We start from the raw sequence: 11,198 nt of genomic DNA on the forward strand, positions 1-11,198 counted from the left end.
ATATATATTTAAATATCTTTTATTGATTTTAGAGAGAGAGGAAGGGGGAGAGAGAGAGAAACATCGATGTGAGAGTGAGACATCTATTGGCTCCCTCCTTTATGCCCCTCTTGGGGATCAAGTTGTGTGTCCCTGATCAGGAATCTAACCCGCGACCCTTTGGTGCATGGGTCAACACTCAACCACTGAGCCACACTGGCCAGGCTGTTATATTTTTAGCAGATGAGTCTCAATATACAAATAAGACTGCAATTCAAATAAAAAGATACATGAAAAATTAATTTGCTTGTTTTAATTATGTAAGTCTGCACGTTTATGCAAATTATTATATATTTTGGAGAAAAGATATAATTGTGTAATATAATCAAAATTAAAGCATGACTTCTCTGAAAGACATTCTCCATTTTTCTAGAGTATATGTTATGTTGCTGATGATTCATTAGCATGAGCTAGTTTCCAAATATATTTTCTTGTAAAATTTTGTTCTTTGGCTTCATGTGAAATTTTGTTCTTGGAATAAGAATTTGTTTTATTTAATGAGGCTTAAAAGTTTGGTGCACTATTCATCTAATTTTGTGAAACTTAAAAAGGTATTTCTTATATGTGAATTTATCCTTGTACTCTCAATATTTTCCTTTGCTTCTTTTGAATCTTCTCTTATTATCCTTTTCCCTTTATAGCTGAACTTGAATGAGACATCTACATTTACTTCATTTTTTCAATTCCCCAGTTCCATTGACAGTTCACCTCTGTCATTTTGTTTTACTAGAACTGTCCTCACTAAGGGCCAGAATAATCTTTCACTGGCCAGTCCCATCCTTTCTGCATGTAATGCTGTTGAGTACTTTTATTTCCTTTGGCTTCTAGGTTTACTTCTCTTATGGGTATATATGTAAGAATGTGTGTATGTATGTATGTTTGTTTCTTTTACCGACCTTTTACAACCTTCTTTGCCATCTCCCTGCTCTTCTTACCTTTTCTTAAATCATTGGGACTCCTCATAGGATCTTCCTTTCAATTCTCTAGGTATACCTTCCCCTTAAGTCTTCTCAATACTTCAGTAGCTGTTAGTACTATCTATATTTATATAGCTCCTCAAATTCTGTCACTAGCCTAGATATTTTTCCTTAGAACCAGACTTGTATTTTCAACCACTTGTTGGATATCTCCACCTATAATACAAAAGGAATCAACATTAACAAATCCAAAAAGTATCAAGGAATTTTCCATTTTTTTCTCTCTGCCCATCCATCTTTTCCTATTCCTTTTGCTCAATTTCTTCTTAAATTTGTTTCTTCATGTCTCTGCTATTAACTCTTAGTAGGCTCTCATGCTGCCATCTAGACTGGTTCTGCCAATGGAAATATACAAGCCAATCTGTAATTTAAAAGTTGTTTTCTTAAAAATATATTTTTATTGATTTTTTACAGAGAGGAAGGGAGAGGGATAGAGTTAGAAACATCGATGAGAGAGAAACATTGATTAGCTGCCTCCTGCACACCCCCTACTGGGGATGTGCCTGCAACCAAGGTACATGCCCTTGACCAGAATTGAACTTGGGACCCTTCAGTCCGCAGGCCGACGCTCTATCCACTGAGCCAAACCAGTTAGGGCTGTAATTTAGACGTTTTAATAGTGATGTGAAAAGAGTAGAAAAAACCAAATTTTTATAATATGTATTTAATCCAACATATCTATTTCAACATGTAATATTTGTAAAGAATTGTTATTGAGAGATTTTCCCTTTTTGTCGTTGTCCTAAGTCTTTGAACTCCTCTGTATATTTTACACTTAGAGTGCATCTCAATTCAGACAAGCCACATTTCAAGTGCTCAATAGCCTTATGTGGCAAGTGACTATTTTCTCAGCATAAATCTAGACTATGCATTGTAAGAGCTTCTGGTTTTCTGACTTTTATAGTTTCTCCTTATCTGCTTCATTCTTCACATTACTGCCAAAGTTAATACTAAAAAAAGAAATTATTTGATCATCTCATTTACTTGCTTTAAAAACCTCACTTATTTTCTGATTCCTATAGAATTGTTTTATTATTCAAAGCTCTTTATAATCTGGTCCTATACTTTATATCAGCTTCCCCATCTGCATTGGCTTTTTCCCTTAATTTTATTCCTTAGACAAATTTTACTCATTCTCTAAGGCCAACTCATAAAGCATCAATTCATTAAAGTCTTTTCTAGAGTTAATTTTCAATCAATGTATCTGCTGATCCTTGTTTTTATCTCTATTATGAGCACTTAATCTGTTTACATGCCTTATTTCTCCATAATTTGTTTCCCCAGAGCTTAGCATGTATGTTAAGTTTATAATTTAGCATGCTTGAATGAATAAGCATATGTATTTGGGCTAGAGTTTCAGACAATTTTGTTTAATTGTTTTTTTCAAGGGAGAATTGAAAAATAGGTTATTTTTTGTGATACTGGATTATCACTCTAAATAGGTCATTTTGCTTTTCTCATAGGTTCAAGTAAAAAGACAGTTGAGAGAAGCAAAAGACAAGATAAACGAAAGCTCTTTTAAGAAACAGCTCTCCTGTCATGAAAATTCTAAAAGCTGTATGAGGTTAGTAATGAACTTTAGAAGTGGAATCCAATGTGTAGAATCAGAAGGTAGCTAGTAATAAAAATGAATACATTTTTTTAATGATGTGGGTTTAAATATACTTAATTACTTCTTTTAAAGCATGTAGTTGGTAATTTAAGGAATGACCAGCTGAAATCTGAGAATATAATCTGAGCTCTATCTTTTATTAATATGTTTTTTAAAATTAATTTCAGAGAGGAAGAGAGAGAGAAAGAGAAATAGAAACATCAGTGATGAGAGAGAATTATCGATCAGCTGTCTCCTGCATGCCCTCTATGAGAACTCAAGCTTGCAACCCGGGCATGTGCCCTGACCAGGAATTGAATTTTGACCTCCTGGTTCATAGGTTGACGCTCAACCACTGAGCCACACCAGGCGGACTCAGCTTTATCTCTGAGGAATTGGTTTTCTTAGTTTTTTTTTCTAATCTGGATTTAGATTGATAAATGTTACAGCAGTGTAAAATTTCTGTAAAATTTTCTGAATGCTTATTTATTTTTGTACATATCACAACCAATAATGGAGAAGCACTGGTGCACAGACCACATTTTGAATAGCACTGCTCTAGTGTTTAGGGACAAAAAGTAGAAAGTTACTAATGGTATAACTCACCATACTTCATGAGACAGTTATAATTCAAGCTACTTATTTTTCTCATTGTGCTTCTTTGTATTTTTGCTACCTAATGTAACATGTTTATGTTTTTAAAAAATTTAATGTTTGTATTTGTTTCTTTAATTGCTGTTGGTAAAACGTAATTGCCTAGAAATACAGTGCTTAGTATTCCAGTTTAATAGGTATCGTATTTTTTTTTTCAACTAAATTGTGTTAGTAATGTACTGGAAATTAATTTATTCTTAATACTTAAAATAACCTCTTCTGGTACATGTAAAATTTAAGCCCATTTTGATCTGAAATATATTAAGAGCTATCTAAAAGTTATATTCTTAAGTCAATATACTGTCAGATTCATAATTAAATTTATAATTCATTAGCATATTTCATCAGAATGCTAATTTCTTAAGAGAATACATTTATTTTGTTACCAAAATAATTGACAGTTGTCCCTGAGATGTATTAAATCATGCAACTAATTTATAATATTATAGCTCTCTAGGTCTTAACTTTTGGGAAGTTACAGACTTCTTTGGGAATTTGAAGAAAACTGCAGACATCTTCTAAAAAAACATGTCATAGAACTTACTTACAGACAAAACTTTGTGTATGATTTTAAGGGATTCATGAAACATCCACTGTAAGAACCCACCCATAAACCCACATTAGCTGCATTAGAGTAGATTTTATTTACATTTTCTTTTAACTTTATTAGAGTCAGTTTTGATTTATGTATATGTGTTTTCATAGTAGGTAGCAGCACACTTTTCCTAGGAATAATGAGGGAATACCTTTGCTACCTTCATTCTTAATATAGCTGCTATCACTGGCTGTGACAACGTCATGGATATATATTTTTGTATTTTCTCTGAATTACCCCAATTCTCTGAGCTATTGCTAAGAGTGCAGTGGTCATCACTATATGACCTATAACAAGGTTGCGCAATGGGGCTAATTCAGCTGAGGTAGTCCATATGCTTAACTGCTTTTTCTCATGGATATATGGTGAGGGGGGGGGGGGGGTGTATGGAAATAATACATAAAATAATAATTTGCTTTTGTCCAACAAGTCAGACCCTTAATGATTTCTTCCAAGGTGGAAAATATCTCAGCTATTGGATATTTACAGTACATTTTTTAGAGCCTTTTGGAAGTTTTTTAGCATTCCTCCCATTCAGCCTGAGGTTTGCTATCCATTCCTAGTCTCTTCACCACTTCAATAGTGTCCAGTGTTGTTTCTCCTTTCTAAAGCGGTAAAACCCTGACAGATACCCTTTCTTTCTGATTATTTCTGCCAGTTCTAGAGAAAGAGATTGCAATGATATTTTGTTTCTTGGTAGTAAACCTCCATTGTCAGTCACTGGGATGGGGAGGGGCAACTACTTATATTTTCTTTGCTAGAATATAAAACTCTGCCTAATAAATTTCATTTTGGTGGGCAGGGAATTGAAAATAAATGAGCAAAATGACAGTTTTGTCTTAATTCTTTCACCTTTTTTTGATGTTTACAGAAAAAACATAGGAGAAGATCTATTAAGTGCAAAGCTTTATGACTTGAAGATGCATAGTAAGTGGCTTTTACTTTTGTTTTCTACCTTTTTTTGTTTCTTACTTGAGTACTTGTGCCAGAGTTCTTATTAGTAACATTTTGGTTTGGAAAACGGTCATGCACAGAACTCTACTGAGCTCTGTACATTGTTAAATCCTATATAAACTACTTTCATGGAGTTATTTATGCTGTTCCCTACCCAATTTGGGTGTTTTTTTATGCTCATCTTGGAGGAAGGGAGCAGGAGGAAGAAAGGGGGAGAGCAAAAGAAGAAGAATATTTTCAATTACTTGGTGGTTAGCAACCTCCATTACAGTCTTACTCCACTTATAAAAGCAGAAGAATTTAGGGGAGATGGGATAAAGTACGGTAAGTTGTAGCAAGGGAAGTTTGTGACAGTGAAGTTATTTCACTGTTCCCAGAGGAAGTGGTGGTTTGGTCTCTAGCCACACTTCTAATTTGAAACTTTGGAAATAAAGCACCTCTTACATATTTGTCTACATGAGCAGTTAAATATTCCTGTTTTTCGATCTAACCTAGTACATAGTTCTCCAGTACAGGAAAGGTTTGGGGCAGGGTCTGAGAAAAATGATACCATAGTGCCCTGTGATTCCTCCTTGGAGCTCAGGCTGTGTATTCTATTCTAAAGAACAACTTACTATTAACTGTTTGTAAGCGAGGAGGTGAACATTTAATTTCCAGGCTAGGTTACAATGAATTTTTCTTTATAGATATAAAGAATTAATGAATTTATTATTCTTAAAAGTTATCAACTTCATTGTTTTACATTATGAATACCAAGTTTGGTTGTTACTATATTTATGATTTGAATTAACATGATCTCTTATGTCTATAGATCTCATATTTATAGGTTAATAAGTGCTCTTTCTGCCTTTGATTAGTTGCTATTAAAATGAAATTGTATTAAAAGGATTTACTGATTAGATGAGCATTTTTCTTTTGTTAACAAACCCTAGATATCAAACTTGTTTGTTTTTCTATGTCATTGCTGTTGATGAACATCCTTTTTTAATGGATGGACTTTGGTAACTCTAGGATCTGATATAAAATTTACTGCTGAGAAAGATTAAATGATGTGATAGATTTCTCTAGATAATTTGGCCTGCTCTCACTATGTTTATCTTAGTTTTAAGTCTACTATAATTTTCTTTAAGTGTATATCTCTTGCCTGGACTAATTTTAGAGAGAGAGACATAGGCAGATCTAACCTCAAGTGCTTCACTGTAGTGAAGACCATTTATAAGACTCTATGACTTATATGGATTTGAGAATTTGTTTTATTATTCAGAATATGGAATACTGAACAGGTTTTTAGTGAATATGCTAAGCTAATTTAATACTGAAAAGCTAATTTTAAATTACAGTTCTTTAAAAAAAAAGTTTATTTATGCCAGAAAGTTAACATTGTCCAAGGCCTGTAACCTAATGTGTCTGCTTAAGTGAAGATGTCTGAAGTCATTTGTGTGGTTTAGGATAGGCAGAAATACTCATTTTAGTTCTATATGTAAGTGATCAAGGTAATTATGTGGAAATGTTTTAATTGAACAAGTTTGGATTCATTTGTGGGGTACTGGATACTTATTGATTATCCATTTGGTTCATTTTTCTATGATGTCGCTTTTTACTTGGAGAGTTTAATACATCTAACTTGGCCAACTTTTTTCCCCTGCATTGAAATACATTATATACTTAATGAAATAGTTTGTATTTAGGTATTATGTTTAATGAAATTACTCAGATTTAAATAAACATAAAAACTAATGGGTCTATTTTGGAGGATGCTAAGAATTAACTCATTGTTAAACTGGGTACATTTATAAAAGAAAAGATTCAAACATCTATCTTGCCTTTCCTAAGTAAACTACACATCAGAATAATTGAATAGGTAGTAAAAGAAAGTTAAATATTTTTAGAAGTATTTCAGCAAATAATTGAAGATAAAAGTATAGAATTTGAATATTAGCATTTTGTACACTAATGAATTAATGGATCTAGGAAGTGATCAGCAATGGCTATTAGCGTCACAAAAGGTGAGACAACAATACATTAAAAATACTCCTTGCCCTAGCCAGTTTGCCTCAGTGGATAGAGCATCAGCCTGTGGACTGAAGGGTCCCGGGTTCGATTCCGATTAAGGACACGTGTCTCGGTTGCAGGCTCGATTCTCAGCCCTGGTCAGGGTGTGTGTGGGAGGCAACCAATCGATGTGTCTCACATAGATTTTTCTCTTTCTGTCTCTCCCGCTCCCTTTCACTCTCTAAAAAAAATTACTGGAAAAATATCCTCAGTGAGGAGTAACAAAGAAATTTTTTTAAAAAATATTTCTTTATGGAAGTAAATAACAGCAAATATGCAATAGTGTGACCAAGAAAACCTGAAAGCCAAAACAAACAAACCTGCATCTTATTAAGAAATCTAACTACTAATTTACAAGATGTACAGAGTCAGAAATGTACGTTAAGTGACAAGAGGATGCAATCAGCAAATTTAGATCACAGACAAATGACCTGGTTTCTTTAGTCAAAAATTCCAAGGAGTTTAGTAAAGGATGGAGCAGAACCTGTAGATTAAGAGACAAACACTCAGCCAGTCAGAGTGTATAGATCTTATTTGGATCCATATTCTGACATGTTATAAAAAATAAAACTTTATGGACAATTGGAGAAAATCGAACATTGGGTATTTGATATTAAGGAATTATTAAAGTTAAAAAATTTTTTTTCTTGGAATAATGGTATTAAGGATTTTCTCCCTCAAAGAACACTTATCTTTTAGACTTATATACTGAAATTATAGATTAAGTGATCTGATGTCCAGAATTTGTTTCAAATTATTGCCTTATTCTTATGGCTTTGTTTGGATGCACTTTTGAGTTAAAAAATAATTCTTAATATAAAATTATCACTTTGATAACATAGTGTCTGTTCCCTACTTAATAGACCAACTAACCTTTATTATTTTGACTTTTCTTTCAGAAATGTGATCAATATCAGTCTTTTTTTTTAGGCTAATGTTTATAAAGTTCATAAACCATAGAATTTTAACCTTTAGTTTTCACATTTCTTATGAGATTTCTTACATATTATTAACAAATGACCTTATTAGAAGACTGAGAGAACCTGTAAATGTTACTTATAATGGTCTCAAAGTTTAGGGAAAATGAACTAATAAGTAGAAAAATCATCTTTATTTACTCAAGTTACACTGAACAGGAATCATGGTGTATTAAGGATAATTTAAATTTCTTTTTATAAAAGAACATTTTGAGAAAATGATGTCTCTTTATCTAGGATCGCTTGGCTAGATTTTAGAAGAACTCAGTTTTAGCTTTTTAAAAAAAATATATTTTTATTGATTTCAGAGAGGCAGGGAGAAGGAGAGATAGATAGAAAAATCAGTGGATAGAAAGGATCATTGATCAGCTGCTTCCTGCACGCCCTCTATTGTGAATCGAGCCTGCAACCCGGGCTTGTGCCCTTGACCAGAATAGAATCTAGGACCCCTTCAGTCCACAGGCCGACGCTCTATATCCACTGAGCCAATCCCACTAGACCAATTTTAGCTTTTTTAATTTCTTAAAAGTTTTTTTGAAGCAGGAAGGGGCTGTCTTTGAACATTTATGTGTGACTTCATTTTCTACCTGAAGTTATTTATATTACACATAAACTAATGAATAGAACATATGACATTGTGAACTTCTTTTATCTGGATTAGAAATTATTAGTAGAACATTAGTTAAAACTTAGCAGGCCTACTAGATAATCTTATTGGAAGTTGGCCCTTTGAGTTTTATACTGGTTTTTCCATTAAATCTATGACTCTAGGAAAGCTATATAAATTGTTTAGTTTTTCCTTTTAATGAAGCTGGTGTTGCCTTACTAAAAAAGGTTAGCATACCTTTTGGCAAATTTGTTAAGGAAATGTCACTTTCATTCTTCAGCTAAATTTTTAACCTCCCTTATGTACTTTGTTCTTTGGGCTAAGAGTTTATAATTGTTGTAAAGTATAAAAGTATCCTCTTTTCATGTGTTTGTTAATAGAGTACTTCTTTAAGTACATGCTAAATCCTTTTAATTATACCTTTATTAACTTTTAAATAAATTAATCAAACTTTCATTGGGTGCCTGCCAATGACAGGGTTCTGAGCTATATGGGGTTATATTATAGGAAAAGATGTTTTCATGAAAACATCTTTTGGGATTAGTCGTTCATGAAACATATGTGAGATATGCTGAATTCAAACAAATAAGACAAGCTTTCAGTTAAGTATAGCGGATTGAGCACCTGTTTAATTCTCTAATCCCTCCCAGAACCCTACTAAAATGACAGGAAAGAAAATTTTTAAGAGAACTGGAGAGAAGAGACAGCAGATAAGAGAATCCACAGTATAGAAGCTTGAAAGTGATAGTACAAGGTGAATGGTAATCTCTCTTAGCAGAAAGCTGAAACAAAAATCTTTTCATGGGGTGAATAGATCCTTAGACTGTCCTGGGTCTGGAGGTCTCCATTATCTCTGAAGGCAGGGATATAGGGTGGTGTAAAAAAAAAAAATAGAATTAAAAAATTTTAAAACAGTTTATCCTGCAAATTCTTGGCTCAATAGGGTAGGGGAAGGAGACTACCCTGGCAAAGATTGGAGACTTACTCTCTAGACCAGTGGTTCTCAGCCTTCCTAATGCCGCGACCCTTTAATACAGTTCCTCATGTTATGGTGACCCCCAATTTCATTGTTACAAATTGAACGTAATTAAAGCATAGTGATTAATCACAAAAACTATGTAATTATATATGTGTTTTCCGATGGTCTTAGGTGACCCCTGTGAAAGGGTCGTTCAACCCCCAAAGGGGTCGCGACCCACAGGTTGAGAACTGCTGCTCTAGAGTGAGTAGTTGAACCAGATTAAACTATAGCACAAATGAGAGTAGAAGAAACAGCAGAGTAAAGAGAGGGAAATTAAATGTTGAGGTCTCTAATTCTCTACCTGTGCTCATTATTCAAAGCATTGGCAATCTTGCTTATTCCCAATGTGGGAGAAAGTTGGCATCTTCTGGGATATTCTGTTACTGAAGAGAAAAGACTTGTAGATAGTGATTGTTGGGCGTCTCTGAATGAAATAGCCAAATCTCTGCATGATCACTCTATGAAATACATTAGTTACAAGGAAATGATCACCCATCCACACCATTAGCAGTTAGCATTTAGTGCCCCACAAATAATCAAGGATCACGAAATACTTGAGGGGAACCTTGGTCCAATATACTAGAGATCAAAGCAGAAAGAAAAGGAACCTGATAGAAAAACGCAGTGCTGGGAAACACTTCAAGGGAAGAACTTAAAAGTTAATATCCTCAGAGAGAAGAGAAAGGTTAATTCATCAATGAAACAAGACTAAAAGAAGAAACTTTTTGAAATTAAAAATATAGCAGAAATTTTAAAAATTCAACAAACCTTAAACTGAGAAATCTCAAAGTGGGATGAAAAGTACTGAATATAGAAAGGAGAAATAAAACAAAAGGCAGAAAGTTATCAAGAAAACTACTATAAAGGAAAATTTCTCAGAATAGTAGGATGTAAGTATTCAGATGAAGAATAACCTAACACCTAGTAAATGAGGAAAGAACTACACTAAGTGCTTAATAAAATTCCAGAACCTGCAGATCATAATATCCTAAGAGCTTCTAGAGAAAGAAAACAGACTATGTATAAAAGCATATTATGAATAAGAGATGGAACAGTGGGGCAATGCCTTAAGAATTCTGGGGAAAGTAAGTACTAATCTAGATAATTCTATACCCTGCCAAACTATCAATCAGGTGTTAAAAACATTCTCAAACATAAGAGCTCAAAAATTCATTCTCATGCACCTTTTCTACAAGAACAGTAATAATTTAGCATATGGTTCAGCTGTGGATAATCCTATATAATAAAAGCCTGATATGCAAATCAACCAAATGACAGAACGACCAGTCACTATGTTGCACACTGACCACCAGGGGGACAGATGCTCAATGCAGGAGCTGCCCCCAGCCCGCAGGCCTTAGGCCAGCCAAGGTGGGTGCCAGCAGGGGTCCCTGGTCACCCTACCAGTCACCCTACAGACTGGTCCTGATCACCAGCCAGGCCTAGGAACCCTGCCTCTAGTGTTTATATAGTTACTAGAGGACCGGTGCACGAAATTTGTGCATGGGGTGGGTGTCTCTCAGCCCAGCCTGCACCCTCTCCAATCTTGGACCCCTCAAGGGATGTCTGACTGCCCATTTAGGCCCGATTCCGGTGGGCCGTCAGACATCCCTCTCACAATCCAGGACTGCTGGCTCCCAACCGCTTGCCTCCCTGCCTACCTGATTGCCCCTAACTGCTTCTGCCTGCCAGCCCGATTGCCCCTTCCTGCTCCCTTGCTAGCCTGATAGC

General features: G+C 34.5%; 1 protein-coding gene across 9 annotated transcripts in view; it reads left to right on the plus strand.

The window, feature by feature from the left end:
- The window catches only part of SCAF11 (SR-related CTD-associated factor 11), a 50,767-nt gene that overhangs the window by 18,479 nt on the left and 21,090 nt on the right, over positions 1–11,198 (plus strand). For all 9 annotated transcript variants that reach the window (XM_006755522.2, XM_006755525.2, XM_015558615.1 and 6 more), the window contains 2 exons: positions 2,480–2,580; positions 4,728–4,783. In XM_006755522.2, coding sequence (XP_006755585.1) covers positions 2,480–2,580; positions 4,728–4,783 — 157 coding nt within the window. The remainder of the gene's footprint in view (positions 1–2,479; positions 2,581–4,727; positions 4,784–11,198) is intronic.

This window comes from Myotis davidii, unplaced genomic scaffold (genome assembly GCF_000327345.1).
Source record: "Myotis davidii unplaced genomic scaffold, ASM32734v1 scaffold290, whole genome shotgun sequence".
Lineage (NCBI taxonomy): Eukaryota > Metazoa > Chordata > Mammalia > Chiroptera > Vespertilionidae > Myotis > Myotis davidii.